Source organism: Mesocricetus auratus, unplaced genomic scaffold, assembly GCF_017639785.1.
Source record: "Mesocricetus auratus isolate SY011 unplaced genomic scaffold, BCM_Maur_2.0 Super-Scaffold_100026, whole genome shotgun sequence".
Taxonomy (NCBI): Eukaryota; Metazoa; Chordata; class Mammalia; order Rodentia; family Cricetidae; genus Mesocricetus; species Mesocricetus auratus.
In genome coordinates this window covers 12,121,183-12,135,790 of record NW_024429207.1, presented here as the reverse complement: position 1 = coordinate 12,135,790, position 14,608 = coordinate 12,121,183, and the positions used below count along the sequence as shown (strand labels likewise).

The following is a 14,608-nucleotide window of genomic DNA, read 5'->3' as shown; positions in this document are numbered from 1 at the left end:
AGCTTGTTCCCAGAATCCGTTATCTGATTGGGGGAGGGGGTCCTTCTGTATGCTGTGAATATATGTTCCCTTATTAGTTTATGAATAAAGCTGTTTCGGCCATTGGACATGCAAGACACAGCCAGGCAGGAAGTATAGGCAGGGCTAGCAGATTAGGAGAATTCTGGGAGGAGGAACACAAAGGGTGAGTCGCCAGAGAGATGTCATGTAGCTGCTGAGGAAGAAAGGGACCCAGGCAAGATGGGTAAGCCAAGACAAAGTGGAGATACACAGATTAATAGAAATGGGTTAATAATTAAGAAGAAGCTAGCCAAATAAGAAGCCTGCGCATTGGCCAAACGGTGTATAATTAAGATAAGCCTCTGTGTGTTTATTTGGGCTGAAGGGCAGTGGGACCGGGCTGGACAGAAACTTACGTTGATATTTGTTTCCACTTTCTGAGTCTAAGAATTGTTATCTCACCCAGCTGGCATTTTTAAGGATTTCTGGAGTCCTGGACTCTGGTCCTTGTAGCAGGCTTTCTTTGGGCCACCAACCAGCTCCCAAATCAGGACATGGGGACTTATTAATTATGACTGCTCGGCCCTAGCTTAGGCTCATTTCTTGCTAGCTCATAATTTAACCTGTTTATCTTCATCTACATTTTGCCTTTCTTTCATTTTGTATATCCTACTCCGTGTCTGGCTGGCTGGCTCCAGGCATCTCCCTCTCTTTCTCCCTTGTTCCTTCTCTGTTCTCTCCTCCTTAAGCCTAAATTTCTCTTCCTGCTTATTCCATCTGCTATCCCTCTACTGACTATCTATTGGCCATTCGGCTTTTAAGTAGACCAATCAGGCGCCTCAGGCAGGCAAGGTAAAACAGCAACACATCTTTACATAATTAAATAAATGCAGCATAAACAAATGTAACACATCTTTGCCTAGTTAAATACAACATAAACAAATGTAACATATCTTTACATAGTTAAGTAATATTCCACAACATAAACAGATGTAACACATCTTTACATAGAGTAATATTCTGAAACATAAACAAATGTAAACACATCTTTACATAGTTAAGTAATATTCCACAACAGGTCCTCACAGTTGCATGACAAGTGCTTAACCACTGAGCCATTGCCTTAGTCCTCTAATTGTGTATTTTTAATGGTGAACTGTATTTTATGAGCGTTATCTCCACAAAGCAATCATAAAAGCAATGACAGTGGGAAGGGTGCTTAAAATAAGCTCTTTATCCATCACTGCACATGAGATAGGCAACACCTGAACCAAATTAATTCTGACATACTAGTATAGCTTCATCATCAATATTGGCATGTATAAAGCTAACATAAACTTTTTGGGGTGGGGTTTCTAGACAGGGTTTTTCAGTGGCTTTGGAGGCTGTCCTGAACTCACAGAGATCCGCCTGCCTCTGCCTCCCAAGTGCTGGGACTAAAGGCATGCGCCACCACTGCCTGTAACATAAACATTTAATATATCATATATCATGGCTGCAAGCAATCAAAAAAGCTCAGTTATAAACAACTAGCATACCAGGAGACACCAGCTCTGGATGAACTGATACATGAGCAGGTCAAGTATCTTTATAATTACCTAGTCAATCAAGCACAGAAACAACTGAAGGTGGCTGTTCTGAGGTATGGACTGGAGAAGGACTAGGAGGCTAACTTTTCATAAGCCTGTTCATGTTATCCCATTTTATTTATCCATGTACACCTAATACATATTTCCAAATATTCTCTAACTTGTATGGTTTTATTTTATATTCTATGTAGGATTTTTTCAGAGAATTAATCTCTGGCATTTTTAAATGTTTGAAGCTATCATTACCTAAAGTTATTTTAGGGCAATAAAAGCTTCTGCAAGCATGGCAAGATGGTGCACCCTGTACTCCCAGCATTTGGGAAGACTAGGCAGGAAGGTCAGGAGTTCAAGGTCATCTTCAGAACACACTGAGTTCAAAGTCAGCTGACTACTTGAGTCCCTGTCACAAATAACAAAAAAGGGGAGCCTGAGAGATACCTCAGTGAGTAAAAGCACCATCTGGAAACACAACTGTGAGGACCCATTAAGAATTCCGAGAACCCTATAAAAGCAAAGAACACAGCACAAGAGGCCGTAACCCCAGCACTCCTGCAGGGAGATGGGAGACAAAGGCAGGAAAGTCCCCAGAAGCTGGCAAGCTGCTAGTACATGCAGTGGAAAGATAACAAAATGATCCTGTCTCAAACAAGGTGTAAGGTGAGGACCAACAACCAAGACTGTCCTCTGACCTCCACATGAGAGGGGGCATGCATGTGACTACATTCAAACACACACACACACACACACACACACACACACACACTGAACTGAAAAGCAACTAGGCTACACTACATGTAGTAATCACTGCTGAGAGCTACAATAATACTGGCTCTAATAATGAGACATGAAAATGACATACAATCTGACTCTAAAAAGAAAAGGCCAACGATTATATGATTTGAAAAGAAACAAGAGTATAGCTGTAAGAACAATACATAAATACAAGAAAAAATAAGTAAAGGCAATAGCCACTAGACCTTGGCATCTCAGTCCCTTAGAAGGCACTGGCATGGAAGTCATTTAAGCAGGCTAGTTCAGGGCCTAGGGTGAAAAGAGAGGCACAGCCTCCGCATCAAGAAACAACACCTTCAAGGCTTGTGCACAGCACTGCAATAGAAACACAATCATCTCATTTGCTATGTGAACTCTCTGACCATTCCCAAATTTAACTATGCATGATTTTAATAACAGACAACCTTATCAGGGTAGGGAAAATTTAAATAGATAACTAGTAAGTATTATAAACAGATCCTAGATGGACAGAGTAAGTAGTCTGTCAGTATATCATGCTAATTTGTCATAGGGAGAAAAAAAAATCAGATTAAGAATCTCAATTTTTCAGTTCCCCCACCCCAACCCCAGGAAGCCCCTCTCTTTTATGTTGCTGTTTAAAGCAAAGAAAAACAATGTTTCATTGTATTTGAACTTGGAAAAAAACGCAAAACAGCAACACACACACAAACACACACCAAAAAATGTTGACTTAGAGACTAGCTATGTAGTCCACGTTGGCCCTGAATTCATGCTCTTCATGCCTCAGTCTCTTGGGTACTGGGATTATGGTCATGCATCACCACATCTGTTTAGAAATGACTTTTCTGCTTGCATGTATGCTTGCACACCAGAAAGGTGCACCAGACCTCATTATAGATGGTTGTGAGCCACCATGTGGTTGCTGGGGATTGAACTAACAACCTCTAAAGGAGCAGCCAGTGTTCTTAACCTCTGAGCCAGGTGGTGGCACATGCCTGTAAACCCTGCACTCAAGAGATAGAGGCAGGTGGATCTCTGTGAGTTCGAGGACAGCCTGGTCTACAGAGTGAGTTCCAGGATAGCTAGGGCTGTTAAATAGAGAAAACGTGCATCAACTCCACCCCACCCCATCTCCCCAAAAAAGAAAAATAAATGCTTTTCAAGATTTTCTACTTATTTTTTATAGTAACTTAAATCTATTCAATTAGTATTTATGTCCTTCATACTAATTAGGAAAAGTAAATTACAGAGCCACTGAATACATCATACATATAAAAATAACATACCAGGGCTGGAGAAATGGCTCAGTGGTTAACAGTACACTTTTCTTGCAGAGGACCTGAGCTTGTTTTTTCTTTGTTTGTTTGTTTGTTTGTTTGTTTTCCCAGCACCCACGTCAGGCAGCTTGCGGCTGCCTATAAGTCCAATTCTAAATGATCTGATAACCCTCTGACCTCTTCCTCCTTACACACACACACACACACACACACACACACACACACACACACACACACACAATGGCTTTAAAAAATAAAAGTAACATATCCACTGAAAATTATTCCACTAAGCTATCAAGGCACATTCCACATCTTTACACAATGGCAAACTTTGTCCTTTATTATTTGAATCCTTCAAGATTAATGGGACTCTCAATGAAACATACATGATTCTAATAATACAGACACATTTTTCAGTTAGGTGTGGTAGTGTAGGAAGGCTGAGGAAGGAGGGACTCAAGCTGCAGGACAGTCAGAACTCCATGATGGAGACTCACTGTTGCTTACAAACAATTCAGATGCAGAGAAACATGGCTGCTGTCATGTCTTTTGACCTTTAGCTGGATGCACCGCAGTAAGCCAATGATATTTAAATAAACGTAGGTGAATCAACCACTTGGGAGGGCAGAAGCCTTATCATGTTGGCTGACTCAATGCCAGTACTTAGGAAGAGCTAAGAGAACAAATTATAGCTGTGTATTCTTTCCTCTGTAGTACAGTAACGTGAACAAAACCATCTAGGGCTTATGGGATTAAGAGAAGCTTTATAATCATTACTTCAACGCCAACAGTTTCACCACACACACCGGATGCTGACATACAATTGTAGCTCATTTTAGCAGTGCCTTGCTCAATCACATGCTCACATGTATATCTTACCACCTGGTCAGGTTTATTACTGAGAACAGTCATTTCTCTTACTCTGGTTCCTTGCCTTCTAGTCAGTCCTCATTCTGCTGTTATTTATTTTCTGTCACTATACTACACAGAACAAGACAGTCAGTAACCTCACCTCTGTGAGCAGAATGGACACTTCATGCTCAATGGTATTTCAAAGCAGTAACTCCTTCCCTTTCTTGCCTATCCTTCACTCTGAGCTCTCCCATTTGGGCTGCTGTGTTAACTTGGCGGGGCTCCTCTTTACTTGACACGCACATGGGAAACTCGCTTAGATTCTGGTCACTTCTCATCTTCTCATTTACACTCTTTGTAGAAGAGCCTGTCTGCTCCAATGGCTTCAAGCATTCTCATTATTCCTAGACCCCCCAATATTTCCATCAGACCACATACACACACACACACACACACACACACACACTTACGTTTTGTTTGTTTGATTTTCGAGACAAATTTTGTCTGTATACCCTTGGCTATCCTGGAACTCACTCTGTAGACCAGGCTGGCCTCAAACTCACAAGGATCCACCTGCCTCTGCCTCCTGAGTGCTGGGATTAAAGGTGTGTACCACCACTGCCCGGCTCCCTATGTTAATGGAATCTTCATAGAAGCAATAGTGAAGAATAACTTAAGACAACTTTCAGTTACTTATACTGAAAACAGCCTCAAATACAAAACTTTTAAAAAGCACAGCTAATGCCTCAAACCAAATAACTCATTTATCTTTTTAAACAAGCCCTCATCCATATTCATATATTTTGAAATATATTTGGTCATATGGAATTATGTTTGGTAACCTCCCAAAATATATTTGGCTACACTTCATACAGTTTATCATTCATATAATGATTTAAGCTAAAAAAAACAAGATAACAAAACTCAAAAAACAACTGCCTTCCATTCTGTCAAAGAATAAAGTCACCAGTCTTCCAGGCAGCTCTGAAGGGCATTTTTGGAAATTAGGGCCCAATTTCTTCAGGATGAGCGAAATTTTTCTAACAGTGCCTCAGCACAAAAAAAGGTCCCAGTTTTTATTCTGTAAGTAAAGATTTTAAAACAAAATAAATCCCCTCTACATAACACCTGTCTTTGTCATTAATTTAATGAGAGAACAGTTCAATGATAATAAAATGGCCATAAGACCAGAATATAAGGAAAATCACTGCTTTCTGTTTTAACCCTATTTTTTTTTCATTCACCGAAGACCTGTGGAAACACTTTCCCAATCAGTTCTGCATTGTGGGATATTTGTACACTGTATATTGGTGTGATTGGTGTAATAAAAGGCTCAATGGCCAACGACTAGGCAGGAGGTATAGGTGAGGTTTCTGGGAAGAGAAAGTAAGAGGAGAAGGACTCTAGAAGGGTGGAGTCACCAGACAGAGAAGGAACAGGAGGCGCAAGGAAAGAGAGGTAATGCCATGTGGCAGAATGTAGATTAATATAAACGGGTTAATCTAAGTTATAAGAGCTAGTTGAGACAAGCCTAAAGTAAAGGCCAAGTTGTCATAATTATTAAGAAGTTTCTATGTTATTTGTGAGCTGGATGTCAAAAGAAAACTCCACCTGCATTTGGCGCCCAAAGTGGGGCATACAATTCAACGTAGGGACTGAGAAAATGGAAAAAAGTTCAGAGTAGAATCAGTGCTTGCAGCGTACACAGGCACAGGTCTTTTAAGAGGACCTGCTACCTAGCACTTGGGGTTTACGAGCACCTAACAGCACCCTACTAGGTGGCAGGAGACAAGGCAGAAAGGCCTACTGCAGTGTGAACTCAGAAACTTCCCAGAACTGGGGTGGACAGACCAGCTCCAGCCTGGGGCCCACAGGTTTTAGGCTCCACTCTCACTAACCTGAAGGGGGCAGAGCCAGTCACCAGGTCATGTGCTACATGGAACGAAGTGGAGGGCCTAGGTGCTGCTCAGCAGTTTAAGGTTTGGCTTACATGGTCAGAGAACACTGTGAGAAAGTCAGGTCTAGACTGAGAAAACCTCTGAACAGATACAGTATGCTTAAAAATGTACTTAGATGCTAAAAAAAGAAAAGAAATGGGTACAGACAGTCTTAAAAAACACATAGTTTAAAAATAATAGTCTTTAAAGAGAGAGTACAATAATATAAAAGGAAAAGGCCATGTAAAGGGAGGAGTGATGAGCTGAGCAAAGGGGTCAAGACCATGCTGGGGAAACCCACAGAAACAACTGACCTGAGCAAGTGGGAGTTCACAGACTCCAGTCTGACAGCTGGGGAACCAACATAGGACCAAACCAGGTCCCCTGAACGTGGGTGTCAGTTGGGAGGTTCCGGCAGTCTATGGGGCCCCTGGCAGTGGAAACAGTATTTATCCCTAGTGCACAAATGGGCTTTGGGAGCCCATTTCCTATGGAGGGATACTCTGTCAGCCTAGATACACGGGGAGGACTTAGGTCCTTTCCCAAATGATGTAACTGACTTTGATGATCCCCCATGGGAGGTCTCACCCTCCTTGGGAAATGGATGGGAGGACGGGATGGAGAGGGAACTGAGATTAGTATGTAAAATAAGATTGTTTTTAATTTAAATAAAAATTTATTAAAAAAAAAAAAGATGTGCCTGGCGATGGTGGCGCACGCCTTTAATCCCAGCACTCGGGAGGCAGAGGCAGGGGGATCTCTGTGAGTTCGGGGCCAGGCTGGACCGACAGCCTCCGAAACAATACAGAGAAACCCTGTCTCGTAAAAACCAAAAATAAAAAAATAAATAAAAATAAATAAAAAGAGATGTAACGTTTATAAGGTTGAGAAACATAAAAGCTTGAGTTGTTTATCTAAGAAGATGTTTTAAGGTTTAAAAAGATATTTTTAGGATGACAATACAAGTTATGCTAGAAAACAGTTTAGGTATAAAACTTTGGACTTATTATGATAGAATAGAAAATTCAGTACTTTCTCCAAATTTGCCAAATACATATGGACTAAACACTGAAAATGTAATTCTGACCTAATTGCTTTATTGTGTGTAGTTTTACTATGTTAGAGTTACAACCCTTCCTTATTTAGATAAAAGGGAGAAATGCTGTGGGATAGTAGTACCCTGTATGAGGGTGTATTGCTGTGGGTGGAGTAATAAAAGGCTGAACAGCCAATAGCTAGGCAGGAGGTATAGGTGGGACTTGAGGGGAGAGAAAGGAAGAGGAGGAATCCAGGAGGTCAGAGTCACTAGCCAGCCAGAGGACACAGGAGGTGAAAGATGGAAGAGAGGTCTTTCCATGGCAGAACAGAGATTAAGATAAACAGGTTAATGTAAGTTGTAAGAGCTAGTTGAGACAAGCCTAAGGTAAAGGCCAAGCTTTCATAATTAATAAGAAGTCTCTGTATCTGTAAGCTGGAGGCCAAAAGAAAGTTCCGCCTACAGTTCTGAGAAAAACGATTAAATCAACTGAAGGACTCAAATATTTGCTTGAGCTAGGAATGTAACTCGAAGTGAAGAGCTTGCCTAGTATGTGTGAGGTCCTGGGTGAGCACCCTCGCGCCGAAAACCAAGAAACAAACAGTAAAATGTCTTTGCTTAAAAACAAAGTATTAAAAAATAATAATAACCAGCTCCCAGTACATGAAACTACTCTTTGGTTCACAGCTGACATTAATAAACACAAGGCAGGCCTGTGGGACCCCAGGTATTTGTGTTGTGTTCTAGGACACAAACACACTCAGAGAATTAAGTTCCTCGGGGACATTAAAATGAGACAAAGCAAGTTGGGTCGTGATCTTGTCCACACGTGAAGAATGAGCAGCATGTAGCTCTCCAAACACAACACACCCTTCCCACTGCCAAGAGAAAAGAATGCCACTTGTTATCCAGGTATTCCTCAGCGTTCTAAAGACACCAAATCTAGAACCAATCCTGGATTAAACCAAATTCTCTAACATGTTGGTTTTTTTAAATTGTTGTTGTTTAACCCATGGTTGAAGAGGTTCTTTCTCAATCCTCCCCTTCAACACCAGACCTAATTTACTCAACTACTACTATGTCCCTTTGGTAATCTTTGGATAAAAGGCACAGGCTACCAAAATACCACAGCCTTTAACAACTCTCAGAAACCCAACCTACCTCAGAAAATTAGTTCTCTATCCACACCAGAGCAAACAGTTTGTTCTTATCATCTTTCAATCGTTTGTACATACTATATGGCTTTTGGTCACTGAAATTATTCATATGTATGCTTTTCTGCATTCTACTTTTATTTGCTAAGTGTTTATTCTGGTGACTGGATAATAACCTGCCCTTTTTTTTTTTAAGTCAAAAAGCATTTCTCTTTCCAGGAATAAAATAATAAACTCCTACTGTTGCCACTTTCAAGGTCCCGTCTTTTCAACATTATGTTATCCGCCTCAGATAAGATACATCCAGGTTCCTAGTTATTAAATTTGCTGGCAACAAAACAAAGCAAAACAAATAGCCTTCAGATCAATAGCTTGTAAGACACACACACACACCCACACAGAGAGAGAGACAGAGACAGAGACAGAGACAAAGAGAGACAGAGAGAGAATGAATCAATTTATGAAGTGTCGGTGTCAGGCTGAGACTGCAGCCAAGAGCCTGAATTTAGAAATGTTTCTGTCAATAACGATGTGACCTCTGGCTAGATTATCACTCTAGGACTACTTCCTCTTGTACTTACATGCAAGAGTCGTGCTAGTCCCTCACTGTCTCTTGCGGTTTTAGAAAATACAGTCTTGTGGCCTTTGCGACTTGGTCGCGCAGCACCACGGGACAGACATTCCGTGACTGGGCTTGAAAGCGACTGGGGTTGCAGGGGGGGGGGGCGACTTCACCATCTGGGCTAAGACTGCATGTGACCCACAGCTTCCTGCGTGGGCTTCTTCAGGAGAAAGCACTTGGCAAGCAGGCAGCATATGCCAAAGTCGACAGGCAATCGGTAGTCTTTTCCCTAGAGGGTTCTGCCTATAGCTGGTAGTTCAAACAGCACCATCAAGACTGGAGAATGAGTGAATCCTACCCAGTCGTTCATGGAAGCTAGAGCTTCCCCCTGTTGTGTTCTCTTCCCAGAGAGCACCCAAGCGACTCCGTCCGGGACTCCCAAGGCGTGTCTGCATCCACGCTCCGCGAGACTGAACCTCGGGTCCCCGGAAGATGCAGCCGGCGAGCAGGTGTCCCTTTGCCCCCACCCGCCCACCCCAGCTGCTCCCGCCTCCCGCCTGCGCCTGCACCTGCACCTGCACCCCCATCTGCGCCTCGGCTGGAGCTCACCCACCGGCGGCACTTGCTGTGCCTGGGCGCAGGTGACAGCCGCGGCCAGGAGGACCCAGCTGAGGAGACTTGGGCCCAGCATCTTCCCAGCTGCCCGCGCCGCTCCAAGGGACTCCCTCAGCAGCCGCAGCCGGGACCACCTCGGCCGGGAGCAGGCCGCACCCCCGACGCGTGACCGGCGACCCCGGGCCACACCATACAGTGCGGGGGACACGCCGGAGACCTCGGGCCCCACGAAGGACTCCGCGCACAAGGCCAGAGAGAGGCTCCGCCCCCGCACTCCAGGCAGTGGTTTCGTCCAACATTAGTCCCGCCCCGGGGCGTGGCTTCCCGCTTCCCTAGGACTTCACCCTCTTGGATTGCCCTAGCTGGGATCCGAGTGCTGGAAGGTACCTGGGGCGGGAACCTACTGATTCGGGGGAGGTCGGCTCTTAGGCGTCCTGGTTCCTAAGCCCACCAAACGGACCCAGAGTCTCAGAGCGTGACGTCAGACCCAGTTTGCCCTCCGGGGAAGGCTGGCCCCAAGTGAGTCATCCACTCCATTCTGCCCGAGGGGGTCACTGCCCGAGGGGCAGGTGTCAGGGCCAGGATGGGATGTTTTTTTCTTCACTCCGGCACTCTAGGCTGTGAGTTACCCGCCTGGGATTTCACGGCTCTGCTAAATCCTAAAATTTGGACTTTAATTTCTCTCTCTTATGTCCGGGGTTGGAGAGGTCGAAGGGTTGCGACCTTCCTGCATGTATTTGTTGAGTGTTTTAGCTTAGCGCATGAGATTTCAGGTAGACAGGTATCTTCATAGTCTACTTCTGAAAAACAGATCGATACAAGTACAATATTTGCTTGGCTTTTGCACCATCCTTGGACAAGGCTCGCGGAGTTACCTAGAATCCAACAAGAAAACTTGCCTTCTGGATTTACATTTTCTGCTTCAACGACAGACTTCTCAAGAAGTTTGGGGTTTTATTGGGGGGAGTGGTGGACGCTGCATTAAAGGTCATTCAGAACCATTAAATTTTTATTTTCTCCCCACCATATACCGATAGTGGGCAATCTGTATTTCTCCTTTCTTTTATGTGTGTGTGTATTTGTATGAAATCGTAGTTTTAGCAGTGGCATTGCTCCCTTAGAACACGCAAACAATCCTTGTTGAAGGTTGGAAAATTGGAAGTGGATGCGGTTTTCACCACCTATATTTGGAGGCACATGATAAACAAATTGTACTAGTTGAGGAAGTTTAGGTGTTGAAACACAGCACAGGATTGGCACATACTTGGGTTCCTGCTTAGGTAAGCAACATCAGAAAATACTTTGAATGGGGACACTGAGGGCGGCTGAAGGCTCCAAACTCAGCAGTCTGAGGCAGAAGGCTCTTTTCAGTCACTGATTGTATCATTTCAAACCAGTCTAGACAACAAAGCAAGACTTCATCTCCAAACAGAGCAAAACAGGGAATGCTAGAGCACACAGTTCTCTTCTGACACTGGATATGAGGAAGCAACAAAAAGACATAAAGGTCTTCCCTTATGAAACTTACTAGATACGAAATAAACAGTAGACACCACGCGTGTGTGCGTAGTCTGTAAACGAAAGCAGAAGGCTGTAAATGCTCCCGGGCAGAAGTATGGAGTATGTAGAGGCTGGGAAGGGGGTTAGCATTCTTAGCAGCCGGGCAGGGTGGGCATTATTGAGAAGGGTGGCTTTGAACAGTAAGTGGTGGGAAATCAGCCTCGTGGATGCCAAGGAAAGGATGAATCCTGGAAGCCTAGCGCCGTTGCGGTGCAAAGGCTGAATAGTGAGACTGAGACTGAACATGATGCGTTTTTATCACCAAAATGAGAAATGTCTGGGGAGAGATGCTTAACCTGATGTGAAGATTACATGTTGCATATTACATATCAGAGCACTATGCTGCACTGCATCTCTATGCAGTTTCATGTTTTATGTATGTTAAAAATGCATCTTTAACAAGTGAAGTGCTACAACTTGGTTCTAAATATTGTAGTGCTAAATTCAACTACTTCAGGACTTTCAAGCTCATTTCTTCATGCTCACCAAAACTGAAGAAATAATGTATATCCATATAAATGCTTTCAAAATAAAAGCATTTCATAGAACAAAAAGCAAAGCAAAACAAACAAAAACAAGGACATTAGCAGAAACGAAAGAAACTAGGAAGCATGATTGTTAATTTTTTTACCACTGAGCCACCTCCCTGGCCCTTTTTGTTAATTTTTTAACTAACATATTCAACTATTCCAGAAAATTCAGTTCAGCATATTCAGCTATATCAGAAAAGCCAGTGTGGCTTGAGCAGAGGAATGTGGGAGAAATAAATGAAGTCAGAGGTAAGGAAAGGAAAGCAGATTAAAGACAAGGGCCATTGTAGAGACTGGGACTTCACTCTGAAATTTAATAACGCTGAATAAACATGTTCAGTGTTGAATCTGCTGAACTACCACAAAATTCAAAATATGTTTATCAGAAGTAGAGAATCCCGTTTTGAAGGAGCTATTACCAAACCAAATGGCTACTTGATTAATTCACCTTAATTACTATTGAGAGCAATTTAGCATGTCACCAGACATCTTTTCCTTGTGAAATAGTATTTGGTAGTTAGGTGATCTAACAAACTTAGATGCCATATAAAGAAAGTTCACATGAATTGGCATGATAAGCATGTGCACAATCTTCATATAAATAACATTCAAAATCTACCCTGTACTGTTGATTTTTCTTTTCAGATAAAATAAAACTTACATCTACTTCCTTGAAGCACAGCATATTATGTATGTCTTCCCTCACCCCCCCCCCCCCACATCTGTTTTTTGAGTGTACAGTGCTGGGCACTGCACCTGGGATTTTGCAAATGCTAAATGAGGCTTATATTCCTGACTTCTATCCCTAGCCCCCTTTTTATTTTTTGAGTCAAGGCTTCACCAGGCTGGATTAGAACTCAGACTTTCAAGTGTCTAATATTACAGGTGTCTAATCTTTTTTTAAAAAAACTAATCAATTTCCAATGCTAAAAATGTACAGAAAGAACAAGATGTGACTATAGGAAACTTTATAGTGATGTAAGCATACTCATGTATTTATAGAGATGATATTGAAATATATATGTGAATGATTATGTGTGTAGAAAGGGAGATAATTCAAATTCTCCAGAGAATATCAAGTCTGAGAGTTGGATAACCTGTTTAGCATGCAAAAGTCAGTGTATTTAAATTGTTTATAGGAATAGCTGTAGGCAAATCATAGCCTTTCAAATCTCCTACCTACCATGCCTAGGTTACCCAAGTGGAGCTTTGATTTAAAATAATTGTAACCTAATCTGCCCACCCTAAATGAAATATAGCACTTACCCAGAAAGTATGACTTGATTTAATAAATACAGAGTATATAACAGTTTGAACTAGAAGGTAAGAAACATGGAGGTAATACTTCAGTTTGAAAATAAGTGTTTTAACAGAATAATTTACCAAATTTAAATATCTGTTCTTACAAGCAAAAACAAAAAGCTTTGAGGGGCTCGGTATGTTTTTAGATGCCTATAATCCTAGAACTTCAGGATTGTAGCTTTATAGTAAGCCTGTGAGACCCCTGACACAATTTCAAATAAATTAGATGTGTATTTTTTTTTAGTTTTTCAAGACAGGTTTTCTCTGTGTATCCCTGGCCGTCCTGGAACATTGTAGACCAGGCTGGCCACGAACTCACAGAGATCCACCTACCTCTGCCTCCGGACTGCTGGTATTAAGGGTGTATGCCACACTTCCCAGCAATTACATTTAATTTTAAAATGCCTGGTACAATTAAATTGTCATATGTGTTTTAAAAGAAGTTTTTGTCTGTCTTTCAGAAATGAATACAGTGGTAAGAGGTGAAAAATAGAAAACCAGAGGTCATAGCACATTTTCTCTTCTGGTTGCTTTATCATGCCATGTTGTTACTTGCTATTGTTTTTTGGTTTTGGTTTTTTTCTCTTAGCTTTTAGACTTAAAAAATGTGAAATACTACTTCAGCCTGAGATAAAGTGATACTTTTTCTGTTACAAAACTAAAAATTTAGAACTCACATTTAATCTAATTGTCTCTCTGTAAATGTAAAAATAAAGGTTATAATAATCTTTCCATTTGTACTAAGTCCTTATTTCTTTGTGAAACATTGTGCTATTATTGAATCAATGATAATCCAAATATGTTACATTTTGAAGAGCCACTAAAAAAACCCCTGTCCTGTTTTACTTTTTCCCCTTAATGAGATATACTTCTGACCAGGGTATTAGTCATTTATTTTTTCTTATGTCCCAGAGTCTTGTACATTCTAAACATGAATTTCACTTATAATTGAGCTATAGCCCTGGCCTGAAGGTTCCTTTCAATTTACATCCTACAATAGCTAACCTGTTCTAACTTTATGTATCACCTACATTTCATAAATGATTGTAATTAGCTATTTAATGCTTCAACAAATTGTTTCTAGTGTGTCTGCAATAAATTTATTCTCTCAGAAAGATTGAGCTTTTAACATTGGCGCTTGGAAAAGAATGAATAAATGAGCATTGTCCTTTAGAGGCTTCAGTCTCCCAGCAGAAAAGAGTGAAAATGGAAGGCAAACTATAAATCCAATGAGTATCTTGAAAAGTTCAGTATAGTTAGCCCATGAAGCCAGACCTACTCTGGCTTACCTGGTGGCTGTTTCCCAGATCTCAATTCCTGTCCTGTAGCAGCTCCAGGATTTGAATGAGACATAACCCCATCCCTTTGGGGGTAGGCCCTGACTGGCTTATGACATCTACAATTATTCTGTTCCACTTGCTGAAATGCTTGGCTCATGTCT

At 41.8% G+C, this 14,608-nt stretch overlaps 1 protein-coding gene and 1 long non-coding RNA gene across 2 annotated transcripts in view; one reads left to right on the top strand and one right to left on the bottom strand.

Moving 5' to 3' along the window:
* Asah1 (N-acylsphingosine amidohydrolase 1) overlaps window positions 1-10,001 on the bottom strand; it is a 34,880-nt gene extending 24,879 nt beyond the window's left edge. Inside the window, exon 1 of the mRNA XM_005066649.4 lies at window positions 9,774-10,001. Within this exon, the coding sequence (XP_005066706.1) occupies window positions 9,774-9,851 (78 nt within the window). The 5' untranslated portion in view covers window positions 9,852-10,001. The remainder of the gene's footprint in view (window positions 1-9,773) is intronic.
* A 90-nt stretch (window positions 10,002-10,091) lies between these two features.
* Window positions 10,092-14,282, top strand: LOC121134122. Its single transcript, XR_005871148.1, has 2 exons — window positions 10,092-10,158; window positions 10,587-14,282. It is a non-coding gene; the product is annotated as an uncharacterized LOC121134122 (long non-coding RNA).
* Window positions 14,283-14,608: the final 326 nt, after the last annotated feature.